General features: G+C 40.7%; 1 protein-coding gene across 3 annotated transcripts; it reads left to right on the top strand.

Annotated features, from left to right (window-relative positions):
• The first annotated feature begins 406 nt into the window (after positions 1-406).
• On the top strand, positions 407-23794 carry ppwd1 (peptidylprolyl isomerase domain and WD repeat containing 1). 3 transcript variants are annotated; one of them, XM_078218187.1, is made up of 11 exons: positions 407-536; positions 4364-4466; positions 5957-6060; positions 10047-10167; positions 12701-13148; positions 14868-15058; positions 17092-17281; positions 17916-18097; positions 18515-18596; positions 19640-19822; positions 23107-23794. In XM_078218187.1, exons 1-11 carry the CDS (start codon positions 416-418, stop codon positions 23248-23250), a joined length of 1869 nt encoding a protein of 622 aa, XP_078074313.1. In that variant the 5' UTR covers positions 407-415; the 3' UTR covers positions 23251-23794. The 3 variants fall into 3 exon arrangements, with proteins under 3 accessions (XP_078074313.1, XP_078074323.1, XP_078074331.1); XM_078218197.1 differs by lacking the exon at positions 23107-23794 and adding an exon at positions 22717-22840 and having other exon boundaries at positions 418-536; XM_078218205.1 differs by lacking the exon at positions 4364-4466 and having other exon boundaries at positions 422-536.
• Positions 23795-24417: the final 623 nt, after the last annotated feature.

Here is a 24417-nt window from a genome sequence, read left to right as displayed (position 1 = left end):
AGCACTGGGACCCACTGTCTCACAATACACACTGCAGCACTGGGACCCACTGTCTCACAATACACACTGCAGCACTGGGACCCACTGTCTCACAATACACACTGCAGCACTGGGACCCACTGTCTCACAATACACACTGCAGCACTGGGACCCACTGTCTCACAATACACACTGCAGCACTGGGACCCACTGTCTCACAATACACACTGCAGCACTGGGACCCACTGTCTCACAATACACACTGCAGCACTGGGACCCACTGTCTCACAATCACAGCTGCTGCCTCGAGTCACACCCCCTGATTACACTGCCCAATAGGCCCCGCCCCCGGGGCCACCCTGAACCAATGAGACAGAGTCCCCGCCCCCATCCAGTGTCAATCATTCAGAGGGTAAAGGTCAGAGGTTATTACAACATGGCGGCGGCGGGCAAGAAGCGAGAGCAGTCGGCGGGGGAAAGCGGCTCGGAGTCGGAGGAGGAAGAGGAGTGGGTGGGACCGCTCCCCTCCCAGGCGGTGCAGGCAAAGAAAAGGAAAGGTAGCTGGGCCCGTCCGAAGGGCGGCGCGGGCAGAAGCCGGCACAAAATCCTGATTCTACTGGGGAATGTGTCCCTCCATCAACATGTGCAACCTGCACCTTATAATTGATCCAAGTGCTTGGTCAGCGATGTCCATGAAATAAATATATATCTATAAAAAAACTCCTGCCATGAGAATGGCCCAAATCGCGCCACAGCTAATGGGCGCAGTCACGATTGTAATGAGAAGAAATGTGGCAGCTGGAAAGTTGCATAGCAAGCTCCCACAAAGAAAATATTTGCTGAAGATCAGATAACTTGCTTTCGTGTTGTTGCTCGAGCGATAAATATTGGTTAGGACACCAAGAATAAAATCCCCTGCTCCTCTTCAAAGTACTGCCACCTGAGAGGACACTTCAATCAATGCACTGCTCCTTCTGCACTATGTTGGAATGTCAGCTAAGATGTTATGTTTAGTGAGTCTTGAGCCTACAAACTTCTGACTCGAACAAGATGTTACCTATAGAAGCATGACTGTAGCATCACTAAGGCCACCTATTTCCACCTCCCTAATATGAGGCCTTTGGCCCTGCCTCAGTTCAGTTGCTGAAACCCTCATCCATGCCTTTATCTCTTAAATTTAACTATTCCAACACACTTGATTGGCCTCACAAATGCTGCTCTCCATAAACTTGAGGTCATCTAATGCTCTGACACCATTGTTCTTAAACACACCCAAGTCCTATTCACCTATCACCCCTATGATGTCTGACCTAAATTGACTCCTGGTCAAAGCCTCGATTTTTAAAATTCTCATCTTCAAATTGCTCCATGGCCTTTTTCCTCACTATCTGTCACCTCTTCCAGCCCCACGACCCTCCGAGATATCTACAATCCTCTAATTCTTGCTCCTTGACATTCCTGATTTCACTTGCTCCATTGCTGATGACTGGGTCTCAAGTCTCTTAAGCTCCATAGTTTCCTCCCAAAACTTCCCACCGTTGTCCTCTTTCTTTAAAACTTACCAATTTGAGCAAATGTTTGGTCAGCTGTTCTAGTATTGTCTCATTGTCTAATTTTGTTTTCTAATGTTCCTGTGAAGTGTGTTGATTTTATTATATTACAAGTGCCTTATAAACATAAGTCGTTATTGAACCATGCCTGATACTGAAATGGGAGGAGAAAGGTGGAGAGGTTTAGATTGATAATCCCAGAGAATTTGGCCTGTAGATGGCTGAAGGCACAATTAGCAATGGTCGGGCAAAAGCAGAGGGTAGGAAGTTAAAATTGGTGAGAGGCCAGGCCATGTTGACAATTAAATGTAAATATGAGAATTTAAATTTGGTTCCTTTGGGGATAAGAAGCTCATGCAGGTCAGAAAGGACAGGAGTGTGAATGACGATATTACAATGAAGTTTGGGGAAGCTGACCAGAAGAATATTTGAATAGTTGAGTCTGGAGATAAATACGGAAAGAATATGAATATCATAGAATCATAGAAACTCTACAGCACAGAAAGAGGCCATTTGGCCCATCGAGTCTGCACCGACCACAATCCTACCCAGGCCTTACCCCCATATCCTTACATATTTACCCACTAATCCCTCTAACCTACGCATCTCAGGATACTAAGGGCAATTTTAGCATGGCCAATCAACCTAACCCGCACATCTTTGGACTGTGGGAGGAAACCGGAGCACCCGGAGGAAACCCACGCAGACACAAGGAGAATGTGCAAAGTCCACTCAGACAGTGACCCAAGCCGGGAATCGAACCCAGGTCCCTGGAGCTGTGAAGCCACAGTGCTAACCACTGTGCTACCGTGCCGCCCTGTATGGTAGACATAGGGTCAAAGTGTCCATATGGTAGACATAGGGTCAAAGTGTCCATTATGAAGCTGAAATTAAGCCAGTTTTTATATTTGGTAAATGTGTTCAGAAACCTGACGCTGTTAAGTAAGGATGGTGAATGTTTGGTTCAGCATCAGATGCTGGCTGGGGTTATTAAGTCAGTTCTGAAGAGGATGGGACTCTTGCATTACCTTAATATGATCTGCCATTTCGCATAGTTTGTGTATCCTTATCGCACCATGTTATCAGTTCTGTAAAAGTACAACATACAGGTGTAATTTAAGGTCAATTAAGAAGGAAGTGGTAATCAGAGTTCTGATACAGACCAATTAAGGGCAGAAGGTTTAGTTTAGTTATGGCATCATGATCGGCATGAGCTTGGAGGGCCAAAGGGCCTGTTCCTGTGCTCTACTTTTCTTAGTTTCATGGTCACCATTACTGAGACTACCTTTCAATTCCAGATTTTTTACCAATTGAATTCAAATTTCACAAGCTGCCATGGAGCAGCCATCTTTCGTGATGTGGAGATGCCGGCGTTGGACTGGGGTGAACACGGTAAGAAGTCTCACAACACCAGGTTAAAGTCCAACAGGTTTATTTGGTAGCAAATACCATAAGCTTTCGGAGCACTGCTCCTTCGTCAGATGGAGTGGAAATTTCCACTCCATCTGACGAAGGAGCAGTGCTCCGAAAGCTTATGGTATTTGCTACCAAATAAACCTGTTGGACTTTAACCTGGTGTTGTGAGACTTCTTACCGCAGCCATCTTTCACCAGATCATTATCGTGGGCCTCCGGATTACTAGTCCAGTGACAATACCCATCACTGTCTCCCCACTGGAAAGGGTACAGAGTTTTTGATCATGGCTGAAGAAATTGCTTTGGTCTTCCCAGTATTTGGTTGATAAAATTCAGACCCATTCATACCTGATTCTTGGCCAAGTAATTTAATTCAGATATAATGCTGTTAGTTTTGATTTTTTTCTAATTTCCCTGGTTTCATTAATGCCTGTTTACCATTGCTACTCTCACTGTCTCTTCCTCATTGTTTTTTAATCTCTGCTTATTTTCACCCAAAATACTGCTCTGCTTTAAACCCTTTCCTGAATCCTCCTACTCTACCTTTGTTAGTTTAAAGCCCCGAGTATTGCCTTAGTAATGTGATTTGTCAGGGAACTGGCCCTAGCATGCTTTTAGTGAAGCCTCTTCCAACAGAACAACCTTCTTTCCCCAGTATTGGTGAAACTTGGAACACAACGTAAATTGTCCATATCTGAGCACATCTAGAGACAAAGGCAAAAGCAATTGGGCTGACATTGCATAGACTTTAAGTTTCCAAGATTTCGGCAGAGAGAGAGAGTGAGGTCTCACAGAGAGACAGAGGGCTGCAGCTAATCTGATGCGCAGCGATGAGTGTGCATCTCTTGTCAGCTACCACGCAAAATATGAGAGGGAAGATGATCTCTGGTTGAAGAGATACTTCCTGTGGCAATTTAAGGAACCTGGAAGATTTGTCCTGGCCTGGCCAGGGATAGGTGGGAGGAGGAAAAAATCACTGGAGTAGGCTTTATTGCTGGTGTTTGGTTCTGTACTTCTCTGGAAACTGAGAGAAGTACCCTTTGATGGTCACTCAACGTTGTAACTTGGCAAAATGGGGAGAAGCAAATCTATTAGAAGGAGTGATGTTGGACTGGTTCTTGTGAAAACTGTTTTTCTGCAGAGAGCAGGACGTAAAGTATAACTGCAGTTTGGTTTTCTATCAAGTTAAAAGTTGAAAGGGGGTTATCTCAGTTTAGTTTATTAGTTGCTTAATAGTAATTGTTTAGTTATTGTTGCTCTTAGTTGGTTTGTTACAATCGAAATCTTAAAACTTAATCTTGATGTGTAATTCCCTTAAGTGGGTCACTGGAAAATCAAATCTCTTGTTTAAAGTTATTGGTCTCTACTGGTTATAACATCTGCTAAAATTAGAAATACATTTGCTTTGTTTCTTTGCAGTTCTTGACTTTGAGCATGTGTATCTGGACAACTTGCCAAGTGCTTCAATGTATGAGCGTAGCTACATGCACAGAGATATTATTACACACATGGTGTGCACCCGGTGAGACCGTCTTTCATTTCCTTTTTACATAGGAAACAAACTAGAATTTACATAGAGTTCAAGTGATTTGATGTTTATTGCTGTCATATGTGTTTATTTTTGATATTGTCTTGGTGTGAGATTATGTAAATTACTTGCTCATGTTAACAAGCAAGTAATTCTGCAGACAAATGTACTGCTTTGTGATCAATCAATGTCTTTTTTTATTAGTCACTTAAATGTCATTCTTGTGCTTTTCTTGTTTTGATATGTTTCCCATGCATCTCTTTGCTATACATCCACAAATTGAAGATTTCCCTCTTTTTTTTTCACTTGCTTGCTGTCACATGGAACCAAGGTTCTCACTCTCTTTTAAGGTCTTTTCCAGACCAGGTTCTTACTTCTCTCATCCTCCCATTCAATCATACTTCCTTTCATCAGACCCTTTTTCAGCATTCTACTCTTGTCATTTTTATCTCACTTGACACTTTTTCTCAGCCTCCCATCTCTCATTGTCCCAAATCTGTCTCCCAATGCCCTTCTTCCTACCTTCCATCTTCAATAAGATTCAAACTGAAACCTCATCATCTTGCACCCTGAAATTTTACTCATTCTTCACTGATCTACATTAGTTCCCTTTCCTCCAGCACAGTAAATAGTCTTCTAATCCTTCTAATGCCCTGTCTCACCCTATCTCTAACTTCCTACATTTCTTTTGTCTCAGCCTAGACTTTTATACTCTTTTAAAACAACGCTTCCTGCATACCATGTAACTTCATCCTACTGAGCTTTCAATCACTTTGGTCTTTCATGCTATTCTCTCTCAATCCTTAATTTCTTCTCCTTCCAACTATTAAAATCTCCCCAAAACCAAGATTTAAGGGATTTCGTCAAATTTGGCATCCTTTCTCTTATTTCTCTATTTCCTTTTTTCTTTTTCTCTCGTTGCTAGCTGTTATCACTCTGCCCCCTCTGCCGACCGCCATTCCTACACTGTGAAGCTGCTTGGGTTGCTTTTTGTATTAACAGTATTGTATACGTGGAAATCGTATGGAATATTCTTTTCTGTATTTTTTTTCCCTTCAGCATTGGGAAAATTGATTATGCAAAGCATTGTCTGATTGTAAAGGTTTTTCTTAAAAAATAAAATCAGATATGGTTAAATTTACTGCTATTATAAAATTCCAAACAGTTATAAGTACAACTACTTAAATGTATTCTTTGTTTGTGTGCCATTGAAAGTAATTATTTCTGACCCTGATGTAAATTGTTCAAGTTGCAAATTCAAAGCATAGGCAGTAGAGACTTTGGAACCAAAGATGTATGGATAAAATTATAATTATTGTTGTAATTAACTTTTCACTTTTGAATATTGTTTATTGGACATTGATATTTTTCCCTTACAGTTAAATTGCTGAAACTTCCCCTTTATAAGTATAATTCTACAATTAGGTAAACTTTCCCATGTTCATGCTTACTAACCTATTGCTGTTTCTTTTGTAAACAAACAGGACAGATTTCATCATAACTGCCAGTCAGGATGGACATGTCAAATTCTGGAAGAAGAAGTATGATGAAGGGATAGAGTTTGTCAAGCACTTTCGCAGTCATTTAGGTAAAATGCTCTGGTATTCTAAGTCTTATGCATGTATTTTACAATTTAAAATGCTCTGATATTCTAATTTTTACTCGTATGTGAACATCCAAAGATGTGCGAGTTAGGTTGATTGGCCATGCTAGAATTGCCCCTTAGTGTCCTGGGCTGCGTGGATTAGCGGGTAAAATATGTAGGGATATGGGGGTAGGGCCTGGGTGGGATTGTGGTCGGTGCAGACTCGATGGGCCGAATGGCCTCTTTCTGTACTGTAGGGTTTCTATGATTCTATGATCAAAGCAAAATTTCAAAAATATTTGGATAGTCACACTTATTAAGGATATACTGCAGCAAATGAATGGCACTTTGATATTGAGACTTGTGTCTTGATGCTAACAAGAAAGTCAAAAATACCTAACGTGCAACTTCTATCTTGTTGCAGCCAAGCAGATAGATCAAACTCCAGATGCACAATTCTCCATACAGAAAACTCACATTTAAGAGCGTTTTTGTTTAGCCTGGCTTTAAAAGTAGGAAAAAAAGCAAATTACTGCGGATGCTGGAATCTGAAACCAAAAGAGAAAATGCTGGAAAATCTCAGCAGGTCTGGCAGCATCTGTAAGGAGAGAAAAGTGCTGACGTTTCGAGTCCAGATGACCCTTCGAAAGGGTCATCTGGACTCTAAACGTCAGCTCTTTTCTCTTCTTACAGATGCTGCCAGACCTGCTGAGATTTTCCAGCATTTTCTCTTTTGGTTTAAAAGTAGGAAACTTTCCCGTGAGAGAGGATGAAGCAGAGAGAAAGGGAATGCAAAAGTTTTCTGTTGGCAGGATTTACTCAAGTTAATGGTAGGGCAGTGGGGAGAGTTATAGAACAAAGCGATGTAGGGTTACAGATTCATAGCTCCTTGAAAGTGGAGTCACAGGTGGTCAGGGTGATGAAGAAGACATTTAGCATGCTTGATTTCAATGGTCAGAACATTGTTCTTCTCCACATCAGAACATTGAATACAGGAGTTGGGACTTCTTGTTTAAGTTGTACAAGACATTGGTAAGGTCACACTTGGAATACTGTAGTTCTGGTCACCCTGTTATAGAAAGGATATTATTAAACTAGAAAGAGTGCAGAAAAGATTTACTAGGATGCTGCTGGAACTTGATGGTTTGAGTTATAAGGAGAGGCTGGATAGACTGGGACCTTTTTCCCTGGGGTGTAGGAGGCTTAGGATTGATCTTAATAGAGGTCTATAAAATAATGAGAGGCATAGATAAGGTAGATGGTCAACATCTTTTCCTAAAGGTAGGGGAGTCTAAAACTAGAGGGCACATGTTTAAGGAAAGAGGGGAGAGATACAGAAGGGTCCAGAAGGGTAATATTTTTCACACACACAGGGTGGTGAGTGTCTGCAACAAACTGCCAGAGGCAGTAGTAGAGGCAGGTACAATTTTGTCTTTTAAAAAGCATTTAGACAGTTACATGGGTAAGATTGGTATAAAGGATATGGGCCAAATGCAGGCCATTCGGGCTAGCTTAATTGTAAAAACTGGGCAACATTGACAGGTTAGGCCGAAGGGCCTGTTTCCATGTTGTAAACCTCTGTGACTCTATATCATTATAAAAGAATGGTAAAAGGAAGATTGGGGCTGATTAGGCAGAAAATGGGGTTTATTCATGGGGGCAGAGGATACAGCTGTATAAATGAGCAAGTTGCATCTCTCTTTACCAAGGAGGAACAGGCTGCTAAAGTCATAGTGAAAGAGGATGTAGCTGTGACTTTGCATGTGGTTAAAATTGACAAAATGATATTAGAAAGACTAGCTGTACTTGGACCTCCTGATTGTGGCTGAATCTATCCCCCAGCACATTGTTCCCTATCACTATCAGTTTGCCCATCCATCCTGCAGTCTTTGATCTCATCCACAGGTACCTTGGTAACCATTGGTCAAAAGTCCACTATGGACATATACATGGTAAAAGTGTACTAAAAGGAGAGTGAGAATGATTAGGGTCCAAAAGGAGGATGGAGGCAGAGGATGTGGCTAAAATACTAAATAAATATTTGCCGCCATGGAAAAACTGGGTGTTCTTAAGGTTGATAAATTACCAGGATGAAATGCGATGCATCCAAGGATACTGAGAGAAGTAAGGGTAGAAATTGTCACGGTACGAGGCTTCATCTTCCAATACTCCTTAGATACAGTAGTGGTGCCAAAGGACTGGGGAATTGCAAATGATACAAGCTTGTTCAAAAGCATGGTAGGAATGTAAATCCAGCAACTACAGACCGGTCACTTTAACCTTGATGGTGGGAGAGCTTTTAGAAATGATAACCTGGGACAAATTAACGAATTAAATGTCCCACTTGGCACATCTATTGCATGTCTCAGGTTGTCCTTTGACACTCTGCTTATTTTTGTTCTGCTATTTACACAGTCTGATCCCTTAATGGCACCTATCAGCACCCTTCTTAGCCACAATCACCACCATTTGTATTCCATTTGTCTTTTTGTCCGTTACATCTTTCCAATCCCTCACCCTAATGGTATAAATATCATCCTATAATCTGTTGTTCTCCAACACAAATTAACAGTCACTTGAACAAATGTGGATTAGTTAAGGAAAGCTCGCATGAATGTGTGAAGTGTTTATCTAATTTGCTCGGGTTTTTTGATGAGGTGAGAGAGGTTGATGATATAATACGGTTAACTGGTGTACATAGACTTTCAAAAAGTGTTGGTAAAGTGTCACATAACAGGCTTGTCAGCAAAGTCCATGGAATTGCAGGGTCAGTGGCAGCATGGATAAAACATTGGCTTTTTAAAAAAACTAATTCATGGGATGTGGACATCGCTGGCCGAGCCGGCATTTATTGCCCATCCCTAATTGCCATTCAACTGAGTGGATTTTGTTTGTTTTTCATTGTTATTAATGTTATCAGTTATTGGGGTGGTCAGTCAAACCTTGTTCTGAAATAAAATACTTCTAATAAAAATATACTACACTTTTTTTTAAAGCACTATAAATCATCTTGGTAGGAAGGATACAAGACAGATTTTTTTTTTAAATTGGTGAGAAACTGTTAAACATTGTCTTTAGAGGGATTTAGATATCCCTTGTAAACAAAACATAGAAAGTCAACACGAAGGTACAGCAAGTATTTAGGTAGAATTGTATGTAGCCTTTATTGCAAGGGGGTTGCAGTACAATAGTAAGGAAGACTTGGTGCAATTGTACTGAACTGAGATGAGATCACTACTGGAGTGCTGCATACAATATTGGTCTCCTTCCATAAGTAAGAATATATTTGCAGCAAAGATTCATGATATTAATTCCTGGAATAAGAGAGCTGCTCCATTGATAGAGATTGAGTAAGATTAATCTATACTCTCTGGAATTTTGACGGAAGGTGATCTTATTGACCCAGAAGATTCTGAGAGGCTGTTTCCCCTGCATGGAGAGTTTAAAACTTGGGGGCATAGGCCCAACTTTACAGATAGGCCATTTAGGACTGAGATGAGGACGTATTTCTTCACTTTGCGGCCTGTGAATCTTTGACATTCTTAACCCAATAAGCCAGGCATGTTAGTTTATTGAACGTATTCAACTCTCATCAATAAGCGTTTTGGGCACTACGGGGCTCAGGAGATGTGGAGATTGGGCAGAAAAGTGGAGTTGAGGCGAAAGATCAACTGTGATATTGAATGGTGGAGCAGTCTTGAGGGGTTGTACGGTGTAACCTTGCTCCAAGGTTTTATATTCACACCATTTAACTTGAGGTAATATTCAGGAACTGGACAAAGATTATACACAAGTTAAACTAGTACAAGGCAAATTTAGAAGCAAGTCTCTGGATTGGCAACTAATGTTGAGCTGTTTTTAAAAATGTTGACTTTTAAAGAAGAACTAGGTACAAGAAAAATCACTGAAAAGCTGCTAAATGATAGTGGATGTTGCATGATAGTATTGCAGGCTCATTTGTGTTTCATCTTATTTTTCTGTAAATGCAGGCGTTATTGAGTCTATCTGTGTTAGTGCAGAAGGAGCTCTGTTCTGTTCTGTTGGTGATGACCAGGCAATGAAGATTTTTGATGTTGTGAACTTTGATATGATTAACATGCTCAAATTAGGGTAAGGAATTAAAAATTATATATTCTCTTTTTTCCTTGTTTGGAACAATACTTTTAGTCTTACATTAATGCTTTGAAACTGAAGTTGCACAACGCAACACGGCATAGATTTCCTGATGTTAGAGAAAATTGCTGTTTTTAAATACAAACTCCGAAAAGCTACCAGTGCACTTGTTAAAAAATAGTGATAAAATAGAGCTGCTGTTTCATGAAATTAGTCAAGGTGAGCATTCATAATTTGGAAACATTTTACTTGGCTATCAATAGGCAAAATAATTCTCGGTGAAAACTATCATCCCATAAACAAAATACTTTAGGTGCTGGAAATCTGAAACCAAAGCAGAAAATGATGGAAATAGTCAGCAGGTCTGGCAACATTTGTGGAAAGAGAAGCAGAATTAATGTCAGATGAAATGTCATAGACCTGAAATGTTAACAAATCATCAGTTGATATTCCTATCATAGTGAATATGATAACCCTTTCTACTGCCTTTATACAATATTGACCAACACAGTAAGAAATGGTTAAAATGCTTCATCAAAGTCTCTACATTTTCTTCTCTTTTCCACAGTCTTTCTCTTTTTCTGTTTCTATTTGTTTCATCCTCACAGTAAATTTCTATAGCCCTGTTCTCTTTTTTTCTATTTTCTTTCACTAATCCCCACAAAACAAACCACAGCTGGCTTGTATGCCTGGTGACGTGTTTTTATGTCATGGTGGCATGTCTGGTGACATGGTGAAATGTTTCCCATGTCTTGATGCTGTATTCCACATCAATTCTTCCAGTAAATCTTCCCTCCTCCTAAGTGGAGGATTCTGCATTATCATGTTTGAAGAGATACTTGACAATGGCTGTCACATTTCTTACATCCACCCTCATCCTTTCCCTTCCTTCCCAGGACCACAAATGATCCCTTGTCCTTTTCTTCGACGCCAACCACCTCAACGTTCAGTATTTCCATCACCTCCAGCATGACAGAATCATAGAATCTCTAGAATCCCTGCAGTGCAGAAGGAGGCCATTCGGCCCATTGAGTCTGCACCAATCACAATCTCACCCAGGCCCTATCCTCGTAACCCCACATATTTACCCTGCTAACCCCCTTGACACTAGGGTCAATTTAGCATGGTCAATCAACCTAACTTTGGGGTGTGGGAGGAAACCGGAACATAGAGGAAGCCCATGCAGACACTGGGAGAACGTGCAAACTCCACACAGACAGTGACCCGAGGCTGGAATTGAACCCAGGTCCCTGGCGCTGTGAGGCTAACCACTGTATCACCCTGAGGCGATGCCACCCCAAGTGCACAGTCCCTGTCCCTCTGCATTTCGCATTCTGAAGGGACTATTCCTTCCACAAAACCCTGGTCCGTTCTTCAGTCACTCCCACCTGCACCTTCCTATGCAAGCACATAAGATGCCCTTTTAACTTTCTGCTGTCCAGGCCCCAAACACTTCTTCCTCGTGAAACAACATTTTCTTTCAATTTAATTTTCCTGTTTTGCTGCTTAAGGTGCAGTTTCCTTTACATCAAACACAGTTTGGCTGATTGTTTTGCTGAATACTTCTATTCAGCCCACAAGCGTGAACCTGAATTGCTTGCAGTTTTAATTCTTCCCCTCACCCTTTTTGACTTTTTTTTCTTTGGCCTCTTACAATTTTCCAATGAAGCTGGAGGAAGAGCACATCATCTTTTGATTAGACAATTTAAATTAAAAACCTTCCAGATTCGACATGGTGTTCAATAATTTCAGATCACAGCCACTGCAGTTGTTCTTTTACATGGTCTTGTATTTTATTTTTTATGGAATGTGAGCATCGCTGACAAGGCCAGCATTTGTTGTTCATCCCTGATTTCACATAAGAAAGTGATCATATGGCACTTTTTGAGCTCCAGCCGTCCATCTTGTGTAGAAACAACCACAGTGCTGCTAGGAAGGGAGTTCCAGGCTTTTGACCCATTGCCAGTGAAGCAATGGCAATATTGTTCCAAGTCAGAAGGTATCTGATTTTGAGGGGAATTTGCAACTGCACTGGCTGCCCTTGTCCTTCCATGCAGTAGAGGTCATGGATTTGACAATTGTTGTCAAAGGGGCCTTGGTGAATTGCTGCAGTGCTCTTGTATATAGTACACACTGCTGCCTCGATGTGTCGGTGGTGGAGGGAGTGAATGTTTGTGTGCATGGGGTGCCAATCAAGTGGGGGCTGCTTTGTTCCGGATAATATCAACTTTCTTGAGTGTTGTTGGAGCTGAACTCATCCAGGCAAGTGGGGAGTATTCCATCACATTCCTGACTTGTCCTTTGTAGATGACAGCCATGCTTTGGGAGTTGGGAGGCGCATTATTCGCTGCAGCATTGCTCACTGAAATTGAAAATGTGAGGGTCTTTATGAGCAACTGAATAAAGCTCCATGAAGCATGGAGAAATGATCAGGGGATCTGCCCTTAGTTAGGTCAGAACTGCAATAAATCAATAAATGAGAAACTTGACAATGAATTTTGAATTAAATGAGTTCTTTTATCTTTTACAGGTACCATCCTGGAAAGTGTGGGTGGATTTACTCACCAGGAGATGCTATATCTGCTGTGGCCTGTTCGGAAAAAGTCACTGGCAAGATCTTTGTATATGATGCCAGAGGAAGCAACCAGCCACTACATGTATTTGAAAAACTGCATAGTTGTTCTCTTACCGAGATTAACTTAAATTCTGTCTACAAGGTTGTAGTATCGACTGACAAATCAGGAATGTTGGAATACTGGACTGGGCCACCTACTGAGTACAAGTTCCCCAAAAATGTGGAGTGGGAGTACAAGACCGATACAGACCTGTATGAATTTGCAAAATGTAAATCATACCCAATAAGCATCACATTCTCCCCTGATGGGAAAAAAATGGCTACTATTGGTTCTGACCGCAAAGTACGGCTTTTCAGGTTTTTGACTGGGAAGCTCATGAGGGTGTTTGATGAATCCCTCACAGTAAGTGAAAACCTATTTTTAACAATCTAACATTTGTTAACAATTATTGTCTAATGAGGGATGAAACATTTTTTCCACCTGGTGCCACAATGCATGTACCAGGTGTAACCTGTCATAAAGCTGTTTCCGTTCCAGTATTTGAGCCAGCCTTAATGTAACTTTGTCCATTTCTCAACAGCCATTCGTAAGTCTCTGTGAGATTGCCAATTTAGACACAATTTGTCCCGCATTTTAAGCAGCACTATGCTGTGATCTTGCATTCACCAGACACGGGATTGGGATTGTCGAACCTTTACCAAAGAAACCATTTTAATTTATGAACGTGGATAGTGTGTGTTAGCTGTTCAGCCACAGGAGGACATTTGGGCTAAGTCCAATCCTGTCCTTGCTCACTGTCCCTCGACAGCAATGACCAGATATTGATTTTAGATCTCTTGGAGCACGCATTTAAAGCAGGTCCTAGCTAAAAGCAGTAATCTTCAGTGAATTAACTTAAGGTTCTTTGTTCCATTTTGCTCATGCCATTCTTCTGATTTTGATCTGTTATGTACCTTTCTTCCAAAGACAAAGACTTTTGGCAAAGACTTTAGTTATCTTTCGGCTACATGCTGGAATTCTCCCTCGAAAACCCTATGCCCCTAGCTCTTTTTCACCTCAAGAGTCTATTGATACTTACAATCATCCCTTCAGTCACTGCCTGATTCTTCCAAGTCTTGCACAATGTGTGCTTGCTTCTCTCTCTCTTCTGTGTGGAGCACCTCCATGTTTTGGAGTGCAAGTTATATTAATGAGTGCACTACTGCGTTCATATATGGTGTATAGTAGTTGACCGATGGAGTTTTATTTCTACATACAGATTGGGAGCTATCATTTATTTTGTAGCCCTTGGCCTTGTACTCTGCTTGAATTTCTTTTGGAAGATCTTATATGATTCAGAGGTGAAGTTGCAGCAGTAATGGCACTTCCATTTTGCCAACAGTCAGTTAGGCCAACTTTAGGCACTCTGAGCTTGGCACCGGGCAGGACTTTCCAGCCCTTCTCGCCAGCAGGATCTTCTGGTCCCATCAAAGTCGACCTCTACTGCGGATTCCTTGGGTGAGACGGGCGAGCTATCCTAAATGCCATTGACTTTGGCAGGACCGGAAGATCCCACTGACGGCCAGTGGCGAGCTGCCTCTGCCGTGGGAAAAGCCGCCTCGGGGCACTGGAAAATTCCAGCCATCGTCTTTAAATATATCTGCTAAAAAGTTCCCGAGTCGTCTCCTGGACTTTATTCCAAACTCTCACGTAGCAGAGTCAACTCTCCCGTCAGCTCTTTGCTAACATGTATATTGAAAAAAACACTTGGATGCTGCTGAACAGAGCCCTGTTCCTGTGTAATTAATTCTTCCTTTCTGAACAGTGAGATGTAGAACCAGCAGTCTCGCTCAGCTCTGCCAATTATACATTGTTCAACACTTGGCACTTACAACCTAACTGGGCCATTGGTTCCCAGAAGTGTTAAAGTTAAAAGCTTACATGTGATTTTTATTTTCTTCACTGCCTGTGGGAGGGAAGTCTTAGCAGCTTGCCCCCATCCCCCTAAACTCCTGTAGGACTATTCCGTATATTCCACCAGGTCTGGAATTCAGATAATTTCTGAAGAATTTTCATTGACAATTATTCTATAGTAGAGTTCAGTGCTGTATGAATTGAACTCTTTGTTTTAATGTTTTTAAGATGTTTACAGAACTACAACAGATGAGACCACAACTTCCTGACATGGAGTTTGGCCGGCGTATGGCTGTTGAACGAGAACTGGAAAAAGTGGATGGAATAAGGCTAACAAATATCATTTTTGATGAAACCGGACATTTTGTACTTTATGGTACAATGCTGGGAATCAAAGTAATAAATGTAGAAACAAACAGGTATATATATAATCCATGAAAATAACACTGCATGAAATAAATCAATAGTAAACAATTAAAGTAGTGGTAGAATTGAAAATTTGATATCCAATGACATGATCCTTCAGTTTTTTTCTCCTCTCTTCCTATATTGTTTGTGACAATTTGCCTTTACATAACACCTTCAATACATTGGAAATACAGAAGCAGAAGAGACATCTAAAGACTGTCACTGATGGTAGACTGGGATGAGAAACACCAGAATGGGAAGATTAAGGATCAATTACCATGGTGATTTTGGCTGTTGGTGAGGCAGTGTCTTCTTGTGATAGGATGCAGCACAAAGGGAGCCCAGCTCTCTTGAAAGAGTTGTCCAATTAATCCCGCTTTCCCGCCCTTTCCCCAGAGCCCTAGAAAATTTTCCTTTTTAAGTATGTATCCAGTTTCCTTTTAAAAGTTACTGTTGAAACTGTTTCCATCACTCTTTCAGGCAGGGCATTTTGCATCATAACATCAGCAGTATATTAACTCACTATTACACAGAATATACAACACTGAAACAGGTCATTTGACCCAACTACGAAGATGCATTGAAAGCATGAATGAAAGTGTTTTTGATTATTTTGCTTCTTGTTAGTAACTTACAGTTCTGGTAGGGGCCAACTGAAGGGCTTTCTTCATTGTCAGCACAAGCTTCCAGTTCAAGGTAAGCTTGTGCTCCACAAAGCATACCTTCAAATCATTCTCCTATAGTTTGGCAATAGAAGCAAGTGCCACTTGCTTAGCAATAACCTGCTCACCGACATTCAGCCTGGGTTCCTCCAGAGTCACTCAGCTTCTGACCTCATTACAGCTTTGGCTCAAACATGGATTAAAGAGCTGAACTCCAAAAGTGAGGTGAGAGTGACTGCTCTTGACATGAAGGCAGACTGTGACCAAATGCGGTATCGAGGAGCCCTAGCAAAACGAGTCAATGGGAATCAGGGAAAACCTTCCATAGTTGGAATTATACCTGGCACAAAGGAAGATCGTTTTCGTTGTTAGAGATCAATCATCTCGGTTCCAGGACATCACTGCAGGAGTTCCTCAGGGTAGTGTCCTCAGCCCAACCACCTTCAGCTGCTTCCTCATAAGGTCGGAAGTGGGAAAGTTTGCAGATGATTGCACTTTGTTCACTATTTGTGGCTCCTCAGATACTGAAGCAATCCATGTCCAAATGAAGCAAGACCTGAACAATCTCCAGGCTTGGGCTGATCAGCGGCAAATAACATTTGTGTCACAATTTTAAGGCAACGACCATCTCCAACACGAGAATGTAATTATTGCCCCATGACATTCAATGGCATTACCATCGCTGAATCCCTCACTATCAATATCCTAGGGGTTATCATTGATCAGAAAGGGGGGTGGGGGGGGGGAGAAAAGAAATAGAAAAGTTGGTGGGCAAAGTCATGTTTTATTATAGGTTTTTAAAAGGCTTTTGGAAGTGAAAGGATTCCAGATGGCGGGAACACAGTGACTGAAGAGTGGCCATCAGTGGTTGAGTGGAGGAAGAGGAATGAAGAGTGAACTGCAGTTCGAGGGGTAGAGCAGTGCATCTGGGAGTGTGCAGAGGACATCAGTGCAGTAAGTGGAGTGTGGTCATGGAGTGATTTGAAAACAATGAGACCTTGAAATCAATGTGTGGGAACTAGCAGAGCTATGAAAGAACACAGGGTAAAGTTTGTTATAAATCTGAACCAAGTTGAACGCCCCACCTTCGTGAAAGTGGCTTCCAAAGGGACAAAAGAACACAAGATTTTGTTCCTTGGTCCAGGTTCTCCAGTGGAATGTTTATCTTTGATTGTTCTCCTATTGCACTGTTTTCTTTGATTCTTCTCCAAGTTACTACTCAAGTAAGACACAAAGAAACAGTAACAGAACATTTATAGAAGGATTTCAAAATAATACTGTTAAAACTAAAGGTGGTGAGGGATAATATATTGCCACTGATTTTAATTGCTATGGTGATGTATCATTTGGAAAATTAATTATCTTTTTTCCCCTCTTGTGAGGTGTGTGCGTATCCTGGGTAAACAAGAAAATATTCGAGTGGCGCAATTAGCCTTGTTCCAAGGTGCAGCTAAACAGGCACAGGTTGTAATAACCATGGAAATGAAAGCTTCTGACAACCCTGTGCTACAAAACGTTCAACAGGACCCAACTGTATTCTGTACAGCATTTAAAAAGAACCGGTTCTATATGGTAATTGGAAATTTATAAGCAAATTGTCAGTAATTTCTAGTATTAAAAGTTTTACCTTCTCAGCAATACTGAAAAGGGTGTAATTGCATTTCTAAGAATGCTTAAAGCGGATTTGCTTAATGTTTTTAAAACTGACATTTGCATGCATTTTCTGTTTCATTTATTTCCTTTTACTTTGATGTACTGTTTGTATGAGATAAAATGGCAAAGTGATACAGGTGGGATATCCAGGCTTTTGGTTGGGGTGGTGGCAGGGATGCATATATACTTTGAATCAATGTTAGCATTTCTTTATATACTCGTTCTACCAGATATTGGTGCTCTCATTCAAGATTTAATCTACCAATAAGGCAAGGGTAATCAATAGCCCATAAAGTTCAAACAGATAAGTGATGAAGGAAGAAGCAGAATTCAGACTGAGTTGCCTGGGCTTTAAGGGTCGATTTGCTAGAGTTCCAGAGCCGTTTGTTCAGTTTAAATATCCTTGCTTAATGAAAGCCAAAAGAACCTTTAACATGAGTAGATGTTCTGTACAGAATGGTGAATCTATATTTTTTTTAAAGCATTCTTCAAGCTGTTCCTTGTCTGACATTATTTTGTCTGACATTATTTTGTCTGACATTATTATTTAAAGTTCACAAAGCGGGAACCAGAGGATACAAAGAGTGCTGAGTCTGATCGAGATGTCTTCAATGAGAAACCCTCTAAAGAGGAGGTCATGGCTGCCACACAAGCAGATGGCCCCAAGCGTGTTTCAGACAGCGCAATTATCCACACAACTATGGGAGATGTACATGTTAAGCTTTTCCCTGTTGAGTAAGTTTGCAGATGTATTTAGAACTATTTTCTTGTGAAATTTAACTTTGGTGTTTTAAAATATCTGGTAAATTGTTAACAATTTTCAACTTTGTGAACTGTAGTATTATGTTAAATGTTTGCTCTAAGCAGCTATGCCTGGAAATTCTGTTCTGATTTATTTAAAACTATGTTCTGTGCTGGCTGTATATACTTTTGAAAGTTGAACTTTCCCCTCGAACTTAAAAAAAAATACTCCTGCTGTAAGACCTGACATTGTGAGCTTCTAGCACAATGTCATTTAACTTCTCAAGTAGATCAAAGTAACAGTTATTTACACCTTTTTGGATAAAGATATTTTTTAAACCTGACTTTTTTTCCTTATAATGCATTTCCTCTGGCAATAATAACTGGCAATTTTTATTTTCTTGTATGCAGGTGTCCAAAAACTGTGGAAAATTTCTGTGTACACAGCAGAAATGGATATTACAATGGACATATATTTCACCGTATCATTAAGGTATTTTTACCAGCTCTTAGAATAGAAGAGTCAAAGGAGGCATGCAGCCCATCGAGTCTCTGTTGGCTTTCAAAGAACAATCCAGTTAGCCCCAGTCACCCATTCTTTCCCCATTTCCCTGCAATTTCTTTAAATAGTTATCCAATTTCCTCCTAGCTCTCCCTGTTTCAGGGAGAACAGTCTCAGCTGCTCCTATCTGTCTATGTAACTATAATCGCTTAACTCTGGAACCATTCTGATTAGACTCTTCTGAACCCTGTCTAAAGCTTTCATGTCCTCCCTGAATTGTGCTGCCCAAATTGGACACACTACTCCATCTGAGGCTAAACCAGCGTTTTACATAGGATCTCTTGTGCTGCTGAAGTCCCATGTTATAATTTAGAAAACTGAATGCATATTCATTTGAATAAATATTAGGTGGATGTTGATATAGAACTTCTTGTATGGAATAATTTTATTTTAGATCTTTCCAATTCTGGGAAGATTACTAGGGAAAGGCAGATTAAGTTTAACATCTCAACCTGGAATACATCATGCTGAGGCTTGAGACTGACACTGCTATATTAATTGCTCTGTCAAGTTTGATTACTTGATTGTATACAATTTTGATTTTAAATTAGTATAAAACTGTTGCAGCATATAATGATTTAAATGTCCAAAATTTAATCAGATTTAAGTGTGTTTTGTAATTAAATGACAGAGCAGAATAACAGCAATGAGACTTTGCATTAGTTCATCAAATCTTTCAAATTTAAAAGTACCAGTTACACCTGATCTAAAAGTTGCATCAAACTGAAAAAACTCTTGGACTGAAGTTCTCATTAGTGCTTCATTGTAGAGATGTTTCTACTAATTATAATAGGTGCGGAAAACACTGCAGTCAGGTATTTAGCATAATGAAACTCGACTGTAGAATAATTGTAAAAAAGAGAATTTTGTTTTGGTTGTAAATTTGGTTGTAAGTCAAATTAAAAACATGCGGTAAATAAATGCAAGACCAAAGCATCTGCAAAGATAATTTGAATTCATGCTTCTTTACATAGGGCTTCATGATTCAAACTGGAGATCCAACTGGCACAGGGATGGGTGGCGAAAGTATCTGGGGAGGAGAATTTGAAGATGAATTTCATCCAACATTGAGACATGATCGACCATATACACTCAGTATGGCCAATGCAGGTGCCAACAGTAATGGATCCCAGTTCTTTGTAACTGTTGTGCCTACAGTAAGTCTTTACAGTTCTTTGCTATTCTTCAGAAGTGAATGTTATTGCTTAATACTTCATTTAATTCAATATTCAGAAAACCTAACCTGTGAAAATACTTTTATTATTTCATGGGTAGTGGGCATTGCTGGCTAGGCCAGCAATTGTTGCCCATCCTTAATTGCCTTAAGAGAAGGTAATGGTGAGCTGCCTTATGGAGCTGCTGCAGTCCATGTGGTGTCGATATCCTCTGCTGTTTGGAAGAAAGTTCCTGGATTTTGACACCGATAGTGAAGAAAAGGGGATATTAGTTCCAAGTCAGGATGTTGTGTGGTTTTGAGAGGAACTTGCAGGTAGTAATGTTCCCATGCATTTGCTGTCCTTTTCCTTCTAGGTGGTAGAAGTAACAGGTTTATCATAGAATCACAGAAAACCTACAGTGCAGAAAGAGGCCATTTGGCCCATCGAGTCTGCACCGACCACAATCCTGCCCAGACCCTACCCCCATATCCCTACACATTTACCCGCTAATCCCTCTAACCTACGCATCTCAGGACACTAAGGGGCAATTTTTAGCATGGCCAATCAACCTAACCCGCATATCCTTGGACTGTGGGAGGAAACCGGAGCACCCGGAGGAAACCCACGCAGACACAGAGAGAATGTGCAAACTCCACACAGACAGTGACCCAAGCCGGGAATCGAACCCAGGTCCCTGGAGCTGTGAAGCCACAGTGCTAACCACTGTGCTACCGTTCTGCCCGTTTATAAGGTATCATCAAAGGAGTCTTGGTGAGTTGTTGCAGTGCGTGGTGTACACTAATGTCACTGTGCATAGGTTATGGTGGAGTTAAAGTTTAAGGTATTGAATAGTCTTTTCATCGAATCCCTACAGTGCAGAAGGAGGCCATTTGGCCCATCGTGCCTGCACTGACAACGTCCCACCCAGGCCCTATCCCCGTAACCCCCACATATTTACCCTGCTAAGCCCCCAGACACAGACAATCCATCTAGCCCACACATCTTTGAACTGTGGGAGGAAACCCATGCAGACAGTGACCCAAGCAGGGAATCGAATCTGGGTCCCTGGCGCTGTGAGGCAGCAGTGCTAACCACTGTGCCACCCTGGATAGTGTCAAACTTCTTGTGTTGTTGGAGTTGCACTCCTCCAGAGAAATGTAAAGTATTCCACCACACTCCTGACTTGTGCCTTTTGAATAGTGGACTGGCTTTGTGGAGTCAGGGCGTAACTCACTTGCCACAGAATTCTCAACCTCTGACCTGCTTGTAGTATTTGTATGGTGGAATGGTAACCCCCCAGAATACTACTTGGAGAAAACCATCAAAACACTTCCTAATTCAAAATTACCTTTGTTACTGTAAAAAACACTTGAAAAACTTATCTCTTATTTCCATGCTTCATAACCTAATGCTGTTCTTAAAAATGGTTCCCGCTTCATAAATGCTTACGCGTGTCCTGTTGGCGCCCTAGAGCTTGGTGCTAAACATGAATCTGCTTGGTGGAGAGATTGCTATTGTCACTGGACTAATAATTCAGAGACGCAGGCTAATGCTGTGGAAATCTATGTTCGAATCTCACTATGGCAGATGGTGGAATTTGAATTCAGTAGGAAATCTGGAATTAAAATCATTGCTGATTGTCATAAAACCCATCTGGTTTATTAATGTCCTTTAGGGAAAACAATCTTCCATCCTTTACCTGGTCTGACTGTGTGACATGTGACTCCCGATCCACTGCAACGTGGTTGACTCTTAATTGCCTTCTGAAAGATGCTAGCAAGCCACTCAATTTAAGGACAATTAGCGGTGGGCAACAAATGGTGGCCTTGCCAGTGATGCCTATACCCATGAAAGAATTTTTAAAAATCTGTGCAAAGGGAAAGAGGGAGGCTCTATGGACTAGTAATATTCAACTACTTTTTGCAAAGCATAGTGAATTTATGAAATGGACTTCATGGGAGGCAGTAGGCCTAAATGTATCAGCACACTGGAGAGTTCAATATATGCATGGGGATAAAAATTGGGCTAGAACATCAGAACAGAATTGGAGAAATAAGTTATTTGACTCCTCAAGCCTACTCACCATTCAATATGATAATGGCTGGTTTTCCACCTGAGTTGTGCCTTCCCTTTCTATCCTCATATTCCTTGATTCCCTAAGTTTGCAAAAATCTCTAGCTTGAATATAAACAATGACTGAATATCCACAGCTTTCTGGGGTAGAGAATTTCAAAGGTTCATAACACTTTGAGCTGTGAGAAATGTTGTGGAATATTCTGCTTCTTGGTTACTGAGACCAGTCGAATGAATTGCAAAGGTATTTTTTGGTCCTGCATAATGGGTAATTATTTTTAACTTCAATTGTGAAAAACTAGAAGTATTTAGTAGTGAAAGTATCTATAAATGGCTGCCAGTTGTAGTTAAACCAGTTGGACTCTTACTGGGAAACGTAAAACTAGCCACAGTTGATTTCTCCCATTTGAACTTGTGTTTACAATAAGAAGTCAATTCTATAATTTTACCATTTAAATTATTTCCCTTTTTGTTATTTCATGGGATGTGGGTGTCACAGGCAAGGTCAGCATTTATTGCCCCTCCCTAATTGGCCTTAAGAAGGTGGTGGTGAGCTGCCGCCTTGAACCGCTGCTGTCCCTGTGATATAGATGCAGTTAGGGAGGAGTTCCAAAATTTTGACCCAGCGACATCGAAGGAACGGTAGTATAGTTCCAAGTCAGAATGGAGTGTAGCTTGGAGATGAACTTGCAGGTGGTGGTGGTCCCAGTTTTTTAATATGTTCATCGAGTATTTTAAACTTTAAATGAGATTTGATGTAAGATCCTGTGCTGACAAATTAGCTGAAAGATAATTACAAACAATGTCTGTTCATTATCTAGGCACCAGAGCTAACCTAGATCTTGAGGGTGAGATAATTGCTCAAAAGGTGTGGAGAGTTGAGACATCAGAGCCAAAATAATAATAAAGATCCAAAAATGCAGTTTGGAACATCTTTATTGTGAGGTTAGTGTGGCATGCTCAAAGTTCAACAAAGGCCTTGGTGAAATAGAGCCTCTAGCTATGCCCTTTGTCTCTCCCCAGCCACCCCACCCCACACCATCTTATTTGGATCTCTTGTATGAAATTGATCATTGTTGAAAAAGCTTAAAATTGAACAATTTGGGAAATTTTGTTATCAAAGTCAGTTTATGAGCCACTTTTATTGTGAACTGTTGCTACGTAAAGATTAAGTAATAACCCTGCTTTAACTTTTGCTTTGATATTTCTAGCCATGGCTTGACAACAAACATACAGTTTTTGGCCGTGTGACGAAAGGAATGGAAGTGGTCCAGAGGATTGCCAATGTGAAATGTAATCCAAAAACAGACAAGCCTTATGAAGATATTAGTATTATTAATATTACTGTAAAATAAAAGTTCCAGGTTAACAAAGCCTGAGATTTATTAAAGATTGTTTCCATTTTTATGAAAGTAATTTTGTAACTTTTATTTTTTTTTTACGAAGGGATGTATGGCTTTTGCAATGTTTATCCATGTCATGCCAATAAATAGTGGAAAATCATGTCCTTTTAAACATTAAAACGTTTGGTACTGCTTTATTTTAAATTGTACATTTGGACCTCATTCAACCTGCTCCAGTGTGCAATGTTGATGGAGTTAGAATTGAATGCTTTTTCCTCCTCCAGCCACGGATAAATTTACTTTCACACAGGTCCTATTACTGTACAATGTAATGATCTATACATTTTTTCACTTGCAGCAGGCAGCCATCTGCTGCAAAATAATGGAAATGTGTTCGTTGTGTGTGCATAGAGGCGTACACCTGGTCTGTGCCACCCTGAGCCACTAATGTAGTGCAACCTGGATTCAGGATGGTTCTCTGGTAACTTGGCTTTTAGCCAAGTAATTGTAACACTGCTATAAGATGCATTTATGTAATAAATCTTCCTTTTCTATATCTCTGCTTATTTTCTTGCGATTTAAAGAGGTTGGTGTATTTTCTACAATTACAAGAGAACCACAGAAGCATTTAAAACTATAGAGATATAATAAATGACAGCAGCCTACCAAGGTTGGTTAACTTTCATGAGGGAATTTGGCAGACTGGTAGATAAATATAATGTGGAGATGCCGGCGTTGGACTGGGGTAAGTAAGAAGTTTAACAACACCAGGTTAAAGTCCAACAGGTTTATTTGGTAGCAAAAGCCACACAAGCTTTCGGAGCTCCAAGCCCTTTCTTCAGGTGAGTGGGAATTCTGTTCACAAACACAGCATATAAAGACACAAACTCAATTTACATGAATAATGGTTGGAATGCGAATACTTACAACTAATCAAGTCTTTAAGAAACAAAACAACGTGAGTGGAGAGAGCATCAAGACAGGCTAAAAAGATGTGTATTGTCTCCAGACAAGACAGCCAGTGAAACTCTGCAGGTCCAGGCAACTTTGGGGGTTACAAATAGTGTGACATGAACCCAATATCCTGGTTGAGGCCATCCTCGTGTGTGCGAAACTTGGCTATCAGTTTCTGCTCAGCGACTCTGCGCTGTCGTGTGTCGCGAAGGCCGCCTTGGAGAA

Source organism: Mustelus asterias, chromosome 1 (assembly GCF_964213995.1).
Source record: "Mustelus asterias chromosome 1, sMusAst1.hap1.1, whole genome shotgun sequence".
In the NCBI taxonomy this organism is placed as follows: domain Eukaryota; kingdom Metazoa; phylum Chordata; class Chondrichthyes; order Carcharhiniformes; family Triakidae; genus Mustelus; species Mustelus asterias.
The sequence above is the reverse complement of the archived record's forward strand: the minus strand, read 5'-3'. Positions and strand labels throughout refer to the sequence as shown.

What these genes read in the sequence shown, in the direction of transcription:
- ppwd1 (XM_078218187.1), top strand. Translation starts at nt 416, where the DNA reads ATGGCGGCGGCGGGCAAGAAGCGAGAGCAGTCGGCGGGGGAAAGCGGC. An exon ending in GCAGGCAAAGAAAAGGAAAG is followed by an intron (nt 537 to 4,363) that starts GTAGCTGGGCCC and finishes GTTTCTTTGCAG; the next exon opens with TTCTTGACTTTGAGCATGTG. An exon ending in ACACACATGGTGTGCACCCG is followed by an intron (nt 4,467 to 5,956) that starts GTGAGACCGTCT and finishes GTAAACAAACAG; the next exon opens with GACAGATTTCATCATAACTG.